Raw genomic sequence first — 20,206 nt, forward strand, 5'->3', positions numbered from 1 at the left:
GAAGTTGGCTTGGTTGGTAGGTGGGCTGGGTTGGCAGAAGGATTTTTTTTTTTTTTTTTTTTTTTTTTTTTAGATTTAGAGGGGTGGGGGCAACGTACTTTGAAGTCATATGGTCTTGATGAAGGAAGTAGATAGGAGCCTGACCACAAAGCTAAGTTTCCAGCCTACAGTGCTGTTTCCTGCCTTTGATTGGATGGGGCCCAAGAGCTAGACATGTTTCCAGAGTCCAGACCGTTGCTCAAAGGATACAGTACCTTCTACAAGCCAGACGTTCATACAGAGTCACAAGAAATCCAGAGAAACTCTGGCTCAGGGGGTGTCAAGACAGGATGCTTTTTGCTTTTTTTTTTTTTTAACAAGAGGGATTAAATATTGTGTATAGATATACACATTTGTAATCTAGCACTTGGAAGTCTGAGGCAGGAGGATCACAAATTTGAGGATACTCAGACTATACCAGCAAGATCCTGAGTCAAAAAGAGGGGAGAAGTTAGCTTGTCAGAGGCAGAATGCTCTTCTCATCCCAAAGCTAGTATTAGAACTTTTCAAAGTGGGGCTCCCCTCCCCCCATCCTCCCACCTCCTTCCTCCCTCCTTTAAGACAGGATCGTACCATGTCCCTTTGGCTGCCCTGGAACACACTATATAGACTAGAATGGTTTTGAACTCCTAGATTTTTGAGCTGTGGAAATTGTTCTGGAACATTTCGAGAGCATCGGTTCTCCTTCCCTAGATACATATTGCCTGGAGTTGTTGGTATATAAGCCCACTGCCATGTGCCACCAGCCCTGGATGGGTTCCGGCAGGCCTAAGCCTTTTCCAGTACTTGCTTGTAGCATACACCTGTAATACTAGCACATAGGAAATAGAGGCAGGAGGATCAGGAGTTCAGGATTATCTTTGGCTGCATAGTGAATTAGAGGCCAGCCTAGGCCATAGATGACTGTTTCAAAAAAACAAAACCAGAAGGTGGAGAGATGGCTCAGCAGTTAACCTAGCCAGGCAGTGGTGGCGCGCGCCTTTAATCCCAGTACTTGGGAGGCAGAGGCAGATGGATTTCTGAGTTGGAGACCAGCCTGGTCTACAGAGTGAGTTCCAGGACAGCCAGGGCTATACAGAGAAACCCTGTCTCAAAAAACAAAACAAAACAAAACAAAACAAAACAAACAAACAAACAAACAAAAGATGTCAACTTAACAACTACTTATAACTCCAGGGATATGACAACCCTCCCTTTGGCCTCCTCAGGTAGGATCATAAACTCTTTGTCTGTCTGTCTCTCTCTCTCTAATACACACACACACACACACACACACACACACACACATCTTTTTTTAAAAGCCCACCAAACAAAAAAGATTTAGCAATTTTTTTTTTTGGAGACAGGGTTTCTCTGTGTATCCCTTGGCTGCCCTGGAACTCTCTGTGTAGACCAGGCTGGCCTTGAACTCACAGAGATCCACCTGCCTCTGCCTCTGCATTCGCCTCCATTCCTGATTTAGGAATTCCTTAGTGTTGAAATCCAGGAAGAGCTCTTCCTGTCCCACCTACCGTTTTTTTTTTTTATGAATCATCATGGCTGGATTGGGTAATTTAGACGAACAACTGCCTTGTGGCCCTACCTGCTGGATCTTCCTTCCTCGGTTGTACATCCTTGCTGAGAATTGTGGTGTGGTAAGGCCTGTGACCGTCGGATTCCTGACCAGTGGGCGCATGGGCATAGCCAGGTAACCAGCGGAGAGACCATCTGCCCTGCTTGCTTTGATCCCTTCTCCCAGAGTGAGTGTTGGAATGTGATCAGGTTTCATTTTCTGTGTGTCTGTCTCTATCTAAAGAGCCTTATCGCATCAGCAGTGCGGGCCAACAGTCCTCTTGCCTCTAGCTCCTGAGCACTGGGATTTGGGGCTTATATCACCACACCTAACTCATTCTTTGACCTTTTAATCTTCCAAAACCAGCAGAGAGAATCTTTGTGGATTTGGGAAGGGAGGGGTTAGGGAACATCGGCCTGACGAGTTGCTACTCTAATGGAGATAAAGCACGGTCCTTCCCTTTAAGGAGAACCGTCGCTTCTGCATGAAGCCCTGGCTCTGTGCTCAGTGTTAATGTTCCACAAGTGTTTATGTGTCTGGGATAAGGCCTGGAAACACATCACCAGCTCCATAAAGAGAGTGAGAACTGGAGTGCCAGTCTTGAAGACGGGTTGTTCCTTGCCCTTCCTGGAGGAAGCCTGGCTAATAACAGTTAAGGACTTCTCAGAACAGAGCAAACTCGTTGCTTTGCTCCTGGACCAAGGAAGCTGATATCATTGCTGTTCGAGAGGAGCCACAAGGCTTGGTGGAGGGAAGAGTGATACGGCTTAACAGGGAAGGACATGCTAGGGCAGGCTGGCTGCCAGCCTTGGTGTGGAACCAAATAAATACTTCTTGAATGATCTCACGCTCCGCTGCTTTCCCCCTGTGAGTCAGAGCAGTCCCTGGGAGGTGGGAAAGCATGCGAACGAGGACTGGAGCTTTTCTGTGGCTCTTCACTGGGCTGCGGTCAGTCCTGAAGTGACCAACAGCTGTAGCCCCTAATGCTTCAACCCCCGTCAAAAATGAAAACCAGAAAGTGCCCTAGTTTCTTTATCTTTTTTTTTTTTAAGGTTTATTTATTTAATGTATGTGAGTACGTTGTAACTGTCTTCAGTCACACCAGAAGGGGACATTTGATCCCATTACAGATGGTTGTGAGCCACCATGTGGTTGCCGGGATTTGAACTCAGGACCTCTGGAAGAGCAGTCAGTGCTCTTAACCGCTGAGCCATCTCCCCAGCCCTGGTTTCTTCATCTTGAAGAAGCTGTGGCCAGGTGTTACTGCTCATTGAAGGTGTCCAGAAAGCTCAGGTGGGCTGGGTGTGGTGGCGCACGCCTTTAATCCCAGCACTCGGGAGGCAGAGGCAGGCGGATTTCTGAGTTCAAGGCCAGCCTGGTCTTCTATAGAGTGAGTTCCAGGACAGTCAGGGCTACACAGAGAAACCCTGTCTCGAAAAACCAAAAAAAAAAAAAAAAAAGAAGAAAAGAAAAGAAATGAAGAGAAAGCTCAGGTTGCAGATGAAAACCTCAAGTCTGGGCCACGCAAGCTTCTGTCTGGCTTTTCTTCCGCTAGCATTTCTTCAGCTTAATTTCTACTTCTTCTAAAAACCCTCCCGAGAGCCTTGGATTTCTCTCCTTCAGTCTACCGCCATACTCTGATTGTGTCCTGTCTTATGTGATTTCTCCCTCTCTCCTCCCTTTAAAGTTTCTATGCATCCTCTGGTTCTCCTCATGTCTCCTCATGACCTCACGGGAAACCCTCCTGGCTTTCCTAGAATCCTACTGTTGACTTAATGACTAGAGAGCTACAGGCGTGAGATGGGTCTCGGGGGAGCTATGTAGGATCTCTGTGGCAGCTGGGCTAAGAGCTGACAATCTGCCCCACAGTGAGCATATGGCTTCTGTTCTATGTAGGAGTAAGGGTCCACCAAGGCATATCTGCCTCTGAGATCTCTGTGTTCCTGGAAGCCCGTACCTATCACCAAGGGGTAACAGTGCCTGTGATTGGTCAGAGCTGGGGGCTGGGAAGCAAGACTGCTTCCCCCGGGGGAGATTGTTCTCAGGGTTGGAGAGCTGATTGACCTGGCGTGGGGTCAACTAGTGGGTTATGTGCAGGGCTTATGCCTCAGGATGCTCTCCAGGGCTGTGGGGATACAGGCTAGGAATTCTCCACGTTGAGTTGAAGCTAGATGAACTGTGGTCCTCAGTTTGCTCCACCCAGGATGGCAGTTGGTGTACTGGGAGCCTTGGGCTTCTGATAGTTTCAGGACATCCTTTGAAAGGATGACAGTCTCACCTTATAGACAAGGGTCGAGATCAGAGAGGTCAAATGGTTACGTGGGGGACCAGTGGCAATGTCAGAATGTGGATTCAGATGTTGCTAGGTTGGAAGGCTTTGAGCTTAAGTGGATAGAGGAGCCATCTCTTTTTAATGCCAGCTCCTCAAGAGACTTAGGCAGAAGGACCTGAGTTTGAAGCATTCCTGGGCAACTTAGTCTTAATTGTTGGGGGAAAAGCTGCTGCCGATAGCTAGATGCTATGGTTAGCATGTGTATCTCCCTACTACCAAGTGATTAAAAACAATTAGAGAAAACTCTTCCTTCTGTATTCTGGGGACACACGAGTGCGAGGCAGAGTGTAATTATCCATTCGTATCTTCCTACTTACAAGAATATTTCAGATGGACCTGCCAGCACATGCCTGTGATCCTAGGATTTCAGGGTTAACCTCAACTACATAGTAAGTTCTAGGCCACCATGAGACTTTGTTTCAGCAACTAAAAATGGGGTGTAATTGGGGTGTCCTTAGGTTGATAGAGGACTCGTTTGGCATATATAAATCCACAAGTGTCTTAGCCCTCCTTGTAGTCCCAGCACTTGGGAAGGAGAAGCAGGAGGCTGAGCAATTCAGGAGCGTCCTTGGTGACAAAGCCCTACCTCCAAATAAGGTTTCAAAACTTTTTGTAGTCAGTGTTTTTCTGATTCTTGTAGTGTAAGGTTTTTTATACAGAGATGATAGATAGTTGGGTAAACATTTATTGATGCCTATTCTAATATTTTTTTTTAATCTGTATGGGTATTTTGCCTGTGTGTCTGTATCACATGTGTGCTGTGCTGGGACCACTAGATCCCTGGAACTGGAGTTACGGAGGGTTGTGAACCGAACCTAAGTACTCTAGAAGAGCAACCAGTGCTCTTAACAGTTACCTCTCTCTCTAGCCGCCTTAATGCCTGATCTGTCTACGACTATACTGGGTCACACAGTAGGAAGAGATGGTGGATTAAGTAATACAGTTACTATGCCTTTAAGTTAATATATTTAATTTTGAGATGGAGTCTCACTGTAGCTCAGACTGGCCTGAGACTGACTATAGTTCAGGCCATAGATTTTATATTTTAAGTGAGAGAGGTGTAACTAGCTTTCTCTCTCTCTCTCTCTCTCTTGTAGTTCTAGTTTAGACTCAATAAATGTGGGCTAGATATCACTTGTGATTCAAATGAGTTCATATCCCAAGAGGGTGAGGTATGATTGGACACAAGCCTGGTTTTGAGATCTCTGGATGCTGTTTATGATCACGAGTGTGACCTTGGCCTCATGCAAGAGGTGATGGCTAAAGACTGAAGTGTTGTGTAGGCATGCCACAGGAATGCAGGCTCTTGGCCTGGAAAAGACAGGGTGCACAGAAAGAAGAAGCAGAGGCCAGACCCTTCAGAACGCAAGGAGAGACTCAGTAAAAAGCAGAAGGAAAGAGAGAGGTCCGGAGAGGCGAGAGACTGTGTTTATAGTTACTTGGAAGTCAAGTGTGGTCAGCAGTAACAAAGGGAAGTTACCTGAGCAAAGGCGGTGTCTCCGGAGCTGGGTGTTGTCGGCACTAGCACCAGTACCTGGCAGCCCTAATGAGCCAGGCTCAGTATGGCACCCTTTTTAGCCAGTTAAAAGCAGGAAGAGGAGATTCATTCAGTATGGCCACACTGGGAAAAAGACAAAGAGATCCAGTGACCACTCCCTCCCCCCAAGTTTGTCTTGGTTCCCGTTGTTTAAATGTGAGTAGAGGGCCAAAGTTAGGATGCACAGCTGTGGAACCCAGTCAAGTTAACCCTGCCGGCACTGAGTGGTCTCTCTACCAGGTAGCCTGACCAGCTATCAGCATGGCGGACATCTCTTTCTGGGAGACAGGTTCCTACTCTGGCTAGTGCCAGGCTTGAAGCCTTCCCAGTCTTTCTCTCTGTAGGAGCTTCCTGGGGAATGGGGGGATAACTCCAACCCCTCGGAGTGTCTTATTCCAATAATTTGATCACCAAAGTAAGGGACACAAGTGTTTCTCCCCTTTTAAAAAAGACTTAGCTGGGCATGGTAACACACACATTTAATTCCAGCACTCAGGAGGCGGAGGCAGAGACAGGCAGATCTCAGTGAATTCGAGGTCCACAAAGTGAATCCAGGACAGCCAGGGCTCTGTTACACAGAGAAAAACCCTGTCTGAAACAAACAAACAAACAAACAAACAAACAGACTTACTTTACTTTAAAAATTGTAGGTGTGCCTGGGCGGGGTGTGTGCATGTGTGTGCGCGCTCCCGGGTACATAGTCGGAAGAGAATGTCACATCCCTGGAAGCTGAAGTTACAGTTGATTGTGAGCTACCAGGCATAGAGCATATGAAAAGAAAGTTTCCTTTTCTCCCCTGACTTTTTTTTTTCTGCAGGGAAGATACAGGGTACATTTTGATACATTTCGATACATTTTGATACATCATGACCCTAATTTATGTTTCCATGTTTCTCATCGTCAGCTAATTCAAGCCTATGGGTACCCAGGCTCAGGATTGAACCAGGACATCAGATACACTAAAGTCTTTTGCCACAAGCCACAACCCCGGCCACAACTATAGTTATGTGATCACTATCTAAGTCTCCCTCTGTCCCACATCCTTTCTCCCTGAATTGCCCAAGACAGCCTCAAATGCCTGGGAACAAGCAGTTCCCTCACTTCAGTCTCCCCCACAGGTGGGACTGTGACACTGCCCTAATGGATGGCACACTAAGTGCCAGTGGAAAAGAATGGTTTTTCATATTTATTTATTTATTGGAGGGAGAGGTCGGGCATGTCACAGTGGCTGTGTAGCGATCAGAGGCCACCTTTTGGGAGTTGATTCTCTCCTTCAACCGTGTAGGTTCTGGTTGTCAGACTTGGCAGCAAACACCTTTACCCACAGTGCCATCTAATCAGCCCAGTGTGTCAATTTTTAACTGTTGGCATTGGCAATCTGTTCCTTCCTTGATAGATTCCTCCTTCCCTCCCCTCCTCTCCCCTCCCCTCCCCTCCCCTCCCCTCCCCTCCCCCCCTTCTCTCTCCCGCTTTGTTTTTGTTTTTGTTTTCCGAGACAGGGTTTCCCTGGCTGGAACTCACTCTGTAGACCAGACTGGCCTAGAACTCAGAGATCCGCCTACCTCTGCCTCAAGTGCTGGGATTGAAGGCATGTGCCACCACTCCCGCCAAGTGGCAACTTATCTTCAGCTTGCTTTTCCAGGCCCTGAGTTTGTATAGTTGTCCAAGAGTCTGTTTCTAGGCTCAGCCCAGCAGACCTGTGAACTTCAGCCCTGTTTTGTCCTCTGTGTTTCTGGTCAGTTCTTACCCATGCAATGCTTAGCGATTGTGGTTGTGAGGGTTTGGGGGTGGGGTGGGGTTGGGTTACTGTTTTTAGAGTTTTATCCTTTCGTATGGCTGCTGTGTTTAGAGTATAGATTTACAGTGCCGTCTTGATGGGATGCACTGGACAGACTATTCATATCAGGGAACCGGGAATCCCTGCCAATACCTGTCTCTTGGGAAGGAATATCAAACCATCTCTAACAAGATTGATAGAAGTCTAGTCAACACGCGGGTGGACGCACACTGACACCCTGGGGCGAGCTGGCAAGCACCAGTTAACACCGCTTTCCTGTTCCCACCCTCCCTTGGTCCAGTTCACAGCAGACAAGGGCAGGACAAATGGGATCTTTCAGAGAAGACCTGAACAAGATAAGAACTCACAGCCAGCCAGGGCAGGTGTCGCACGCCTTTAGTCCCAGTACTCAGAAGACAGAGCAGGTGGCTCTCTGTGAGTTCGAAGCCAGCTTGTCTGCAGAGTGAGTTTCAGGACAGCTAGGGCTATGCAGAGAAACCCTGTTTTGAACTCCCTCCCCCTCTCAAAATAAAAACACCTCACAGCCAGGAGGAGCCTCCATACTTCCATTCTTCCATGACACACGATTCCAGCCTTTTACCTGGTCAGTGAGAATACTTACTGGCAGCCATATGGATGCTCTTGCAGAAAGGCCTGTTTGGGTCTTCTCAAGTCCTTTGGTCATCTACCGAGCCCCAGTCTTACTTTTTAATGTTCCCAAGAAGAGCAGCAGATCGCGGTGTGAATGTTAATGTTAGCTCTTGGAGACTGAACAGGAAGATACTGAGTCCAAAGCCTGCCAGGATACATGGGAAGACCCCGCCCCCACCCTAGATAAATAAAGGCAAGAAGGCAATCCTGCTGTCATCAGCATGCTTGAAAGAGATGCTTGTGGGGAACCTTACCATTCAGAGTGGACTTTTCTCACAGAGGGCCAGAGTTCAGTTCCCAGATAGCCCTAAGAGATAGCTCCTTCATTCTTTAAGTTATATTGGCCTACATTTTATACCAGTGCCTTGTTTAAGGGGAAAAAAGAGAGACTGGCTATGGTTGGCTTTGGTCGGTCTTGCTTCATTTCTTGGGTCTAGGTCTCAGCTTCCTAAACAGGTCAGGACTCTGTTGGCAGGGAAGGAAGGGAGGCACAGTTAATGGGGGTTAATGGGTGATCAGTAGTGTGTGCCACAGATGGTAAATACACAGCGGGGGTGTGGGTGAGGATGGGGTAGAGTGGGAATGAATTTGTGTGGAGGCCAGAGGAGAGCCTCACGGAATGTTCTTCGGGAAACATCTTCTGTGTTTTTGAGACAAGGTCTCTTATACGCTAAGAGGCTCTGGATCTGTCTTCCCCAGCACTGGGATTTCAAGTGTTTGCTACTGCGCCAGGGTTTTTTAATATGTGGTTTCAGGAACTCAAGCTCAGGGCCTTATCCTTTTTGGGAAAGAACTAACTGATTGAGCTGTCTTCCTTTTTTTTTTTTTTAAGATTTATTTATTTATATGTAAGTACACTGTAGCTATCCTCAGATACCCCAGAAGAGGGCATCAGATTTCGTTACGGATGGTTGTGAACCACCATGTGGTTGCTGGGATTTGAACTCGGGACCTTCGGAAGAGCAGTTGGCACTCTTAATCACTGAGCCATCTCACCAGCCCTTGAGCTGCCTTTCCTATTCAAATTAAATTTATAATTCCAAAGAGACAGAGACAGAGAGAGAGCGCCAGAATTGTTAAGTACATCAACCAGAGAGATGAGGAGTGAAAAAAGACAGGGAATTTAATTATTAAGTTATACCAGGCTTCTGTCATTTTCAAACCCAGGTTTCAATAGGAAAATGCAGGTATGCTAACAATTTAAGATACTTATTATAAGAAGAGGAATTTAATCTTCAAACCAGAAAGGAAAAAGGGGATAAAGGTAGAGGATAATATGGCAGTTTACTGAAAACCGAGAAAAGAAGAAAAGAAAAAAACAAAACTAAAAACAGAGAAAACGCAAAGTAAGATAATAACTTATGAACAAATACATGCGGGCAAAACCCTCACACAGACGAAATAAACAGAACAGGTACAGTGAGATGGGTCAGCAGGTACAAGTGTTTACTGCCAAATCTGGATGACCTACTTGGATTTCATCTTCAGGACCCACATAGTGAAAGAAGAAATCAAACTCTTTGTAAGTTCTCTGATCTTTACAGCTGTGCGCTGCAGCACACAGATACTTAAGTAAATGTAAGTTACAACAAAATGTGGACCAGCAAGATGGCTCAGTGGGTTAAAGCACTTGCCCTTAATCCTAAGGACCTGAGTTCGATCCCTAGGACCCACATCTTCTAAAAGAATGGGTGCCTAAAAAAGTTGTCCTTGTTTCCTGTGTGTGTTTGCCTGCATGTGTGTCTGTGTGAGCCACATGTGAATTGTGCTGCAGGGAGACCAGAAGAGGACTTCAAATTGTCTGGAACTGGAGTTATAGACGGTTGTAAGCCACTATGTAGATGCTGGGAATAGAACCTAGGTCCTTTGGAAGAGAAGCCAATGCTTTTAATGGCTGAGCTATCTCTCTAGCTCCAAGAAAACAAAAACAAAAAAACTTTTTAAGGGCCTCTTAAGTAGAAGCCAGAGGACAACTTTGTGGAGTTGATTCTTCCTACTTTTTCATGGGTTATAGTGATAATTTTTACCATCAAACACTGAGCTGTCTTCGGAGGACTCTGGGTCTCTTACTCAAGATAATGACAGAGTCCCTAGGCTATCTTTGGTCCAATTTTTGGCTGTTGCCTCACCCGGAAGGCAGGAGTTGGCCCCTAACAGTGTGTTGGCAGGCATCGACAGAAAAGAGAGCTTTTGGTGGGATACCCCAGTTGGTAGAAAAAGCCTGTTTGAAAGGTTTATAAAAGAAACAGTGGTGTGGTTTTTTTTGTTTGTTTGTTTTTTGTTTTTTTTATTTTTACAGACAGGGTTTCTCTGGGTTCCCTAGCTGTCCTGGAACTCACTCTGTAGACCAGGCTGTCCTTCCTTGAATTCAGAAATTCGCCTGCCTCTGCCTCCCAAGTGCTGGGATTAAAGGCGTGCGCCACTCTTTTTTTTGTTGTCAATTAGATATTTTCTTCATTTACATTTCAAATGCTATCAGGAAGGTCTCCTATACCCGCCCCCCCCCCCCCCCGTGCTCCCCCTCCCCTCCCCCCCCCCCCCCCCCCGCTCCCCTCCCCACAGAAGCAGTGGTCTTAAAGTATTCACGTTTGTCTGGCTGACCTGGTCAGTTAGTCCTGGGATTCTTTTTTTTTTTTTTTTTTTTTAAAGATTTATTTATTTATTTATTTATTATATGTAAGTACACTGTAGCTGTCTTCAGACACTCCAGAAGAGGGCATCAGATCTCATTACGGGTGGTTGTGAGCCACCATGTGGTTGCTGGGATTTGAACTTCGGACCTTCAGAAGAGCAGTCGGGTGCTCTTACCCACTGAGCCATCTCACCAGCCCAGTCCTGGGATTCTTGATCAGGGATATTAAATAAGAAGCCTGAGATGTGCCTGGGGTTCATAAGGCTTCCTGACGGTTCAGCCATAGCCTGTGATTGGCTGTCTTCGGGAGGACGCTTTAGGATACACAGTCTTAGGCAGTGCGGGAATGGACGGAGGGAGAGAGCTCTGCTCCCCCTCCCCGATCCTTCACGCCTTCCTTTGACTTTCCTTTGCCTGCCAAGAAGGTTGCAGGTTGTGTTCAGCTGTGCCGATCTGAGGCTCTACCGGCCCACGTTTCATTAGGGTTATTTCCGTGCCTGGTCTCCTGGGATCTGGCCGAGATGGGCTCTGAAGACACTACACTGTAGCCTACGGTACATTCCCCTTCCCAGCATCCTTTGCTGCGTTTACCACTGTGCTGCTGCGAGCCTCCCCTGGGCGTTCATTTTTAATTTGTTCCGTGGGAGCTTCCTCTAGCCGTGGGTTTCCTGGCTATAAAAAGCTGGGGGAAGAGAGGAAGCAAGTCCATCCAACTCTGGAGGCCTGACCTCCAGCCGCAGCCTCCTGGGTGCTACTTTCCCTGAGATTGGTTAGGTCGCATGGAAATGGTTATTATCCCATGGTGCCCCCTCCACTCCAATCTCGAACCTCTTATAAAGACATAGTGAAACAGTTTGGCACAGAGGTGCATGCGTACAATCCCAGCGTTTGAGGTGCTGAAGCAAGAGGATTGCTACAAGTTTCAGGCTAGCCAGAGCTGCAGAGTGAGACGCTGTCTCTGGTTGGGAGGTTGGGTACCCCTCCCCACCCCCAAATGTAATTCACCCATTTGAAGTATACAGTTAAAACTTCCCCCTCCCTTGTTTATTTGTATGTGGGATAGGGTGCACACACACTGGTGGAGGTCTGAGAACAACTTGTGGGAAGTTGGTTCTTAAAGTCTGCCGTGTGGTCTGGTCCCTCAACTCCAATGGCCAGGCTTGGTACGAGCATCTTTACCTGTTCAGCCATTTTCTGGCCCAGTGTGCTTAATGTCTTGTAGCCCTGTCTGGCCTTGAACTCTTTCACTGTTGGGGGTCACAGGTATGAACCACCACCCTACCTCCAAAGGAATTTCTAAAACCCGGAAAGCTGTCTAAAATAAAAGACTCACCTCACCGTATCAGTTATTACCGTTGAGTGGGAAAGAAGAAGACTGCATCTAAGTCCCCTCGATTCTCCCTGCACCTCCGGAGCGCCTATTCTGAGGAAGCAGGATGTCCCAGACAGCCCGTTTTGTGCCCAGCAACAATGACAGTCATTTGTGAAACACTTAGCTAAGCCACCTGTGAAGAGGTGCAGCTGGGTCGGTACTCACGGTTCAGCAAGCATCATGGGTAGAGCATTCTCCTGGATCTTGGACGGTCGATTGAAGCCCATGGCGTAGACTCCTTGGAGAAGCTGTGGTTTCCTAGGGGGAAGGGTAGACACAGAGTGGGTTTTTAGAGATTACGTTTTTTTAGACAGGATCTAGCAGTGGCCTCAAACTCAGAGAGATCCTGCCTCCTATGTGCTGGGATAAAAAGTGTGTGCCATCACACCTGGCTTCTTTGTTTTTAGTCTTTCTCTGTCTCTGTCTCTGTCTGTCTGTCTGTCCGTCTGTCTCTACCTCTCTCTCTGTCTCTCTCTCTCTCTCTGTCTGTCTCTGTCTCTGTCTCTCTCTCGGTTTGTTGAGACAGGGTTTCTCTGTATAGCTTTGGCAATGTCCTGGAACTCACTCTGTAGACAAACCTGGCTTCACAGTCAGAGATCCACCTGCCTCTGCCTCCCGAGTGCTGGGATTAAAGGCATGCGCCACCACTGCCCATCGAGGCCCTATCTCTTTATGGAGTCCAGGCTAAATGTATATTGTCCAAGGAGTCCATGGTGGCCTTGAACTCATGATTCTCCTCTCTTTGCTTTTCAAGTTCTGGGACTATAGGCATGAGCCACCACACCTCAAACCCCCATTTCTTACATTTTATATGAGGATATTCGTGGACGTTTTGTGGGTGACTGGGTAGCTGTGAAGTAGAGGGGCCTCATTTAGAATACCCAGGAGATAGCATGAGACATTCGCAACTGGAAATGAGACCAGTTGGGGCCAGCACTGGATGACCTCGGGGTGAGAGTTCGTGTCTGGAGGCTTCTGGTTCCTTCCAATGCTCCCTTTGCTCAGTCTGTTTACTATCCCAGCTTAAGTTCCCAGGATCGGGGCGGACACTGGGGTTCTACAGCAGGACCTTATGCCCGTATCCACTCTGCTCTTCCCTAGACACATTGCTGAACTGGGGCTTTTTTTTTTTTTAAATTCAATTCTGTCCCTATCAAGGCAGTCCAATGATATCAGGTGACCTGGCACTGATTTGAGTCCCTAGGAGGCAGTGACATCTCTACCAGCCTCCGCCCAGCACCCGCTTTCATGGTCACACAGGAGTTCCTGCAACCCTCATTTCTTCAGCGGAAGCTCCTCATTCCTTCAGCCACCAGCCTACAGAGTCAGTGCCCCGCCAGGGCTACCTGCCCCATGAATGGCTCTGTTCAGATCACAGAGGCTAGTGTGAAGAGACACAATGACCACGGCAACTCATATAAAGGAACATTTGATTGGGCCTCTCTTAGAGCTTCAGAGGTTTAGTCCACTATCAACATGGTGGGAAGCATGGTAGCATGCAGGCAGACTTGGTGCTGGAGAAGCCGAGAGTACTACATCTTGATCTGAAGGCAGCCAGGACTACTTCTACACTGGGAAGAGATTGAGATTTTACACACACACACACACACACACACACACACACACACACACACACACCTCGAAGTCTACCTCCACAGTGGCACACTTCTTCTAACAAGACCCTATCTACTCCAACAAATCCACACCTCCTAATAATGCCACTCCCTGAGCCAAGCATTCGAACACATGAGTCTATGAAGGCCATACCTATTTAAGCCACCACAGCTGGGAACAGGACTCTGCAGGCTTAAGTTATTTCCTTACACGTTAGGCGTAGAGAGGGGAAAAGGGAGACCTGGAAGATACAGTGGGTTGGCTTCCCGTTTTCAGCCTTGTTCAGCCAGAGTCTTTAATGTGTAATCTGCATAAGGATCCCGGGGGAGCATTTGAAGAAGCTCATTGAAGCCAGTGTTACTGGGGTCTCCTTGGAGTCCGTTCCAGGGCCTTGGATGAGGCATGTGAGAGAGGCATTGGGTTTGTTGTTGTTGTTGTTGAGGTTGTCTCATGTATCCCAGGCTGCCATCCATCTTACTGTCTAGTTGAGAATGACCATGAAGTTCTTTTTTTTTTTTTTTAAGATTTATTTTATTAATATATGTAAGTACACTGTAGCTGTCTTCAGACACTCCAGAAGAGGGAGTCAGATCTTGTTGCGGATGGTTGTGAGCCACCATGTGGTTGCTGGGATTTGAACTCTGGACCTTCGGAAGAGCAGTCGGGTGCTCTTACCCACTGAGCCATCTCACCAGCCCGACCATGAAGTTCTAATCCTGACTCTTAAGTGTTGGGACTATAACATAAAAGTATTTCTTGGGTGCGGGGGGTTCTTACACCCCTTTTGCTCCCAGATAACTGCAGGGCATTTCTATGTCCGCTCTAGCTCATCTTAGCTCCTGAATAAAGACACAGAGACCTGGTATTTTTATTAGCAAGCTGCAAGCACTAATAGCTGGGCAGGTTCTGATCTATTCTAACCTGACTAGGCTGCGACTACTCAGACAAATGCCCCATTACTTGCCATTCGGTCTTTCCCTGGTTCACTCTGGTCCGTGTATGTCCTCGTGGCTGCTCTCTCATCATGCAACATGGTGGTGGTGTTTCCAGTTTCAGGGGTTTAGTCAGTTATCATCATGGTGGGGAGTATAGCTGGGAGCATAGCAGTATGCATAGCACCGGGGTAGTAACTGAGAGTTCTGTCATGACCCACAGGCCAAGAGAGAGACCCTGAGCATGGCATGGACTTTTGAAACCTCAAAGTCCATCTCCAGTGACACATGTCTCCACCAAGGCAACTCCTAATCCTTCTGTGATGGTTTGTAGATGCTCGGCCGAGGGAATGGCATTTTAGAAGGTGTGGCCTTGTTGGAGTAGGTGTGTCACTGTGGATGTGGGCTTTAAGACCCACATCCTAGTTGCCTGGAAGCCAGTACTCTGCTAGCAGCCTTCAGATGAAGATGTAGAACTCTCAGCTCTGCCTGCATCATGTCTACCTAGATGCTGCTGTGCTCCCACCTGGATGATAATGGACTGAATCTCTGAACCTGTAAGCCAGCCCCAATTAAATGTTGTCCTTTATAAGACTTGCCTTGGTCATGGTGTCTGTTCACAGCAGTAAAACCCTAACTAAGACACCTTCTAATCCTTTCAAATTGTGCTACTCCCTGGTGACTAAGCATTCATCTCTATGATGTGTTGGCCATTCTTACTCAAGCTACTGCAATGGCTTTAAACTCAAATGATTCACTTGCCTTTATGTTCCGAGTGCTAGGATTATAGGCATGTACCTGCCTGGCTTGAAGCTTCAAAAAAATGGTACTTATTTAATTATTTGTGTATGTATATTTTGGACATCAGAGAAAAACTTAAGGGAGCCAGTTTTTGTTTTGTTTTGTTTTGTTTTGTTTTGTGAGGCAAGGTTTCTCTTTGTAACAGAGCCCTGACTCTCCTGGAACTTGCTTTGTAGACCAGGCTGGCCTCCGACTCATAAAGATCTACCTTCCTCTGCCTCCTGAGTGCTGGGATTAAAGGTCTAAGCCAACACACCAGGCAAGGGGGTCGGTTCTTTTCTTCTCCTATGTGGGTCCCAGGGATTGAATTTGGGTCAGTAGGTGTGGCAGGAAGAACGTGTTCCTTCTGAGCTATCTCAGCACCTCTGCCGTTCTTTCACTTCCTCCCTGAGCCTTGTGCAGCTGCAGTGACTCACAGGTTTCTTCTAGCACTCCGTCTCGTCTCAGGCATTGAGCGAGATCAGGTCTCAAAGCTCACTGCCACTCATAAGGTCATGGCCTTAAGCAGGTGCTTTCACATCTATAAGCATCATTTTCCTGATCTAGAATAATGTCTTCCCTATTATATCGTGCTAATACTGGTCCCTGATGGCTCTGGGGTTTCGCTTCACTGAAGAAATTTGAGCCATCACAAACTGAGGGGACAGGGGGCTTGTTCTTTCCTGTTCTCTCTTAAAAGACGTATTTATTTTCATTTTATGCATATGAATGTTTTGTCTGCGTGTATATCTGTATATCGTGTGCATGCCAGGTGCCCCAGGAGGCCAGACGCCGGTAAAGAATTCTCTAGAAATGGAGTTACAGATGACAGTGACTGCTGCCCTGTGACTGCTGGGAACTGGACCTGGGTTTCCTAGAAAAGCATCCAGTACCATTCACCACTGAGCCGTTTCTCTAGTTGCTCCTCCCCCCTTTCATTATTGTTTGTGTCTGGGTGATGGGTTGGGGTCACAGGTGGACTCACGATTCTCTCTTTTAAGTGTGTTCTGGGGAATGAACGAAGGCTGTTCAACTTGTACAAGTGGTTTGCCCACTGAATCATCTTGCTGGCTTTTTGTTTTGTTTTGTTTTGTTTTGTTTTTGTTTCTACTTTGAGGCAAAGACTCGGATTTCTTGTAGCCTTAGCTGACCTCGGATTCACTACTGAACAGCCCCCACCCAGCTCCTCATGGCCCTTCTGTTTCCTCCTGGGGCTGCAGGCTTCTGTCCTGACTGCCCCAAGACTGTCTGCCACTGTCACGGCAGAGAATCCTAGAATGTCTGGCTGGAGCCTTCAACAAGGGAGCGAGGGTTTAGGGCTGCCAGACCTGGGGGGTCACATCGGAGCTTTAAAGCGATTTAAAGCTGGCTGGATTTAAAGCGATGGTTTGGAGATGCCCTGAGCGTGGATTCAAACTCCTTTCCCTCAGGCCAGTGTGGGCTCTTCTCCCCTCTGTGTGCTAGGGACAGCTTGGAGCCTCAGGCTGCTGGGACTCCCGGGATGGGACTCTAGGGGTTCATTTTGTCCTTAATACACAGATGAAGGCAACTGCCCAGAGGGCTGGTTGGTGGTTGTTCCGAGACCAGATACCTCTTCTCCTGACATCTTTTCCCTCTATATGAGCAGGAAGGATTGTTCATGGTTCACTGAACCAATCTGTGCAGTCCACACTTGAGAGACCAGGGACAAACTTCTGCCAGCTTTCCGTGGGCACTACAAGTTCCCTGAGAGCATTATGTGGGGGGAAACCATTATTCTCAGACCTTGCAATCCTCCCTAGGCTAATTTCCCCTCAGTTTTGTCCGAAAGTAACTAACTACACATAGCTGGACAAGGCTTCCTAAATGGAGTGTGTTAGCCCTTGCCATCGGACCCAGGGGAAATTAACTTATTCCTTGTTTATTCTCAGGCTAATTAATGAAGGTGCAGTCCTCTGAGGCTGGGAGTTAGGCAAAATGATGCTATCCATGGACTGTTTGAGGAGAGAGCCTTTTCTTTTGTCTACGCTTTTGTTGATGGGCATCTCTTTTACTGCTGGCTCTGTCCTCAGACCATGGGTGGGGGCTGTGTGTGTGTGTGTGTGTGTGTGTGTGTGTGTGAGAGAGAGAGAGAGAGAGAGAGAGAGAGAGAGAGAGAGAGAGAGAATGCATGTGTACATATGTTATGTTCAGGTTCTATTGTCTAACAGCATATTCTTTCTCCTCTCTGAATTTCAGGGTCAGGCTGTGGCCGCCCGGTGCCTGACAGGTGAGGAAGAGCCTGCCAGGGGATCACTGCCAACAGGAGCCAAGGGCAGAACAGCCTCACCCTAGAAGCAGGGGTGGGCAGGGCAGTTGCCCTGCCAAGGCCAACAGTCCCAGGAAGGAGTCTGGAGTCCCAATGAGGACCACGTAAGCTCTCCTGATCCACATGGCTTAGAGTCTGGCACCTTGCTGAGCAGCAGCTGTTCCCAGCTCCAGACGACCCCACAGCACAGAGTAGGGGACCAGCCCCTCTGATGGGAGGCAGCAGGCCAGACGCTCCGCAGAAGGTCTTGGGTTTTTGTAGCCCTGACGCCCATGAAGATCACTGGTTTTCTTTCTGGCCTTGAGTCAGGCTCTTTTCCCCTGGCTAAGGAGTTGGACCAGGACGGCCTGCAAGTGCGAAGAGGACTCGTGCATGGAATGCAGGCCCCCTGAAGCCCGTGCACCCTCTGCTGTAATCAGGGTTCCAGGGATTCCCCACTGCAGGGGAGCAGGGGCTGCCTTAGCGTCTGCTCATGAGCCACAAGGACCCAGACTGCTCCAGACTGGACCTTTTCAAGCCACCAAAGAGGGGGGACCCCGGAGCTGGCAGCCAGCACTCACAAGGGACTAGAGGGCTGAGATGGACTGACCTCTGCCTTGACGGGGTGGCAGAAGACGCAGAATCTTTGTGGCCCAGCTAGTGACTGAGAGAGACCCGAGGAAGTTCTGAGCGAGAGGCTCTGGTGGCTCAGGGACGGTGGGAGGGGGGGGCTATTCCTGCTTTCCCCTTTTGTTGAGGGAAGGTGTGGCAAGAGTCCCCTGTCACGCTTCGTGCCCCTATGCCCTTTCTACGTGCTGCCAAAACAAGCAGGCTGCGCCGTGGCTGGCCCCGCAGCGGGCCGGGAAAGGATTGGCCACGGTGACAGCCACCCCGTGGCCAGCACGATGAAGTGCTCTCTTCGGGTGTGGTTCCTCTCTATGGCATTCCTGCTGGTGTTCATTATGTCCCTGCTCTTCACCTACTCGCACCACAGCATGGCTACCTTGCCCTACCTGGACTCGGGGGCTCTGGGCGGCACACACCGGGTGAAGCTGGTACCAGGCTATTCAGGACTACAGCGCCTCGGCAAGGAGGGGCTTTTGGGGAGAAATTGTGCCTGCAGTCGCTGCATGGGTGACGCCAGCACCTCTGAATGGTTTGACAGCCACTTTGACGGCAACATCTCACCCGTCTGGACCAGAGATAACATGAACCTCCCCCCGGATGTCCAGCGGTGGTGGATGGTAAGGACTGTGCCCCACCCCCACCCCCTGCTGATTTCCTTTTACTGCCTGCTTTTCAGAATTGGTCCTCTTTATTTTTGGAGCCGCTGTGATCAGTCCCCTTTTGGACTTAGGCTGTCCGTCTTATGACTCCCAGCACCCTGACAAAGCAGGAAGCCCACCTGAGCTGAGCCATATCCCTGGATCACAGACCGCTGCCAGGCAGGATGAGCTTTGACCTGGGAGGAGAGAGAACTACTATTTGTGGGGCTTGTAGGAGTCCTGTGTAGACACCCCGCCCCCAAAATGCTCTGGGCTCAGGGAGGCAGCACAAATGGTCAGAGTGGTCAGAGTGGGGACCTGGAGGCCATGCCATATAGATAGAGGCCTGCCGAGTAAGTGGCAAGAAGCCATTCCACAGCTGCAGCAAAGGCTGCCCAGCTGGCAAGTGACTTATACTTCTCTCCCAGCAGCATCTTATTTTTCCAAAATTCTTTTTTTTTTAATGATGTTAAAGATTTGCTTATTTATTTTATGTATAGGAGTACACTGTAGCTGTACAGATGGTTGTGAGCCTTCATGTGGTTGTTGGGAATTGAATTTAGGACCTCTACTGGCTCCATTCAACCCCACTCGCTCCGGTCCAAAGATTTATTTATTATTATAAATAAGTACACTGTAGCTGTCTTCAGCAGATGCACCAGAAGAGGGCGTCGGGTCTCATTACAGGTGGTTGTGAGCCACCATGTGGTTTCAGAGATTTGCACTCAGGACCTTCGGAAGAGCAGTCAGTGCTCTTACTTGCTGAGCCATCTTGCCAGCCCCAAAATTTTTATTATTATTTGGTGTGTGTGTGTGTGTGTGTGTGTACATGTATGATGTAGCAGGGGCTGTGCGGATGCCACAGCGCACATGTGGAGATTATAAGACAACTTTGTGGAGTTGGTAGTTTCTTCCTTTACCTGGGATCCAGGGACTGAACTTAGGTTGCCAGGCTTGTGTAGCGAGGACCATTTCTCCCCAACCTCCTGGCCTGCCATCCTCCAGCCTCTTACCAGACTCCGGGAGCCTGGATCTGTGAAGGTAGTATTTTCGTTTTTATTTTAGTATGTGAACGGATATTCTTTGTTGCATGTATTTCTGTGCCCTCAGAGGACAGAGAAGGACTTTGGATCCCCTGGAACTGGAGTTACAGACAATTATGAGCCACCATATGGGTGTTGGGAATGAAACCCGGCATCTCTGGAGAGCAGCCAGTGCTCTTACTGGCTGAACCATCTCTCTCCAGCTCCTGTTTATGCTATGCAAGTCTTGTGTGTGTGCAGAATTGTGTTTGTGGAAGCCGGATGTTGTGAACTATCGACTTAATCACTGTCCACCTTATTTTGTTGTTGTTGTGGGTTTTGTTTGTTTGTTTGTTTTGTTCTGTTTTTAGGAGACACAGTCTCACTGTGCAGCTCTGACTGTCCTGGAATTCACTCTGTAGACCAGGCTAGTCT

At 48.2% G+C, this 20,206-nt stretch overlaps 1 protein-coding gene and 1 long non-coding RNA gene across 7 annotated transcripts in view; one reads left to right on the top strand and one right to left on the bottom strand.

Annotated features, from left to right (window-relative positions):
• The window catches only part of St3gal2 (ST3 beta-galactoside alpha-2,3-sialyltransferase 2), a 54,316-nt gene that overhangs the window by 19,580 nt on the left and 14,530 nt on the right, over positions 1 to 20,206 (top strand). For 3 of the 5 annotated variants that reach the window (XM_006530786.3, NM_009179.3, XM_006530787.3), the window contains one exon: positions 17,436 to 18,728. In XM_006530786.3, the coding sequence (XP_006530849.1) occupies positions 18,390 to 18,728 (339 nt within the window). In that variant the 5' untranslated portion in view covers positions 17,436 to 18,389. Of the gene's footprint in view, positions 1 to 49; positions 1,779 to 17,435; positions 18,729 to 20,206 lie in introns of those variants that run through there. The other 2 variants (XM_006530788.2, XM_017312624.2) reach the window with 2 other exon arrangements.
• Gm39251 lies at positions 2,978 to 9,718 on the bottom strand. Of its 2 annotated transcripts, XR_001778654.2 has the most exons (4): positions 7,860 to 9,718; positions 6,092 to 6,189; positions 5,404 to 5,544; positions 2,978 to 3,018 (listed from the first exon to the last, which is right to left on the bottom strand). It is a non-coding gene; the product is annotated as a predicted gene, 39251 (long non-coding RNA). The 2 variants fall into 2 exon arrangements; XR_879195.3 differs by lacking the exon at positions 2,978 to 3,018 and having other exon boundaries at positions 3,039 to 5,544.

The sequence above is a fragment of the Mus musculus genome, chromosome 8 (genome assembly GCF_000001635.26).
Source record: "Mus musculus strain C57BL/6J chromosome 8, GRCm38.p6 C57BL/6J".
Lineage (NCBI taxonomy): Eukaryota > Metazoa > Chordata > Mammalia > Rodentia > Muridae > Mus > Mus musculus.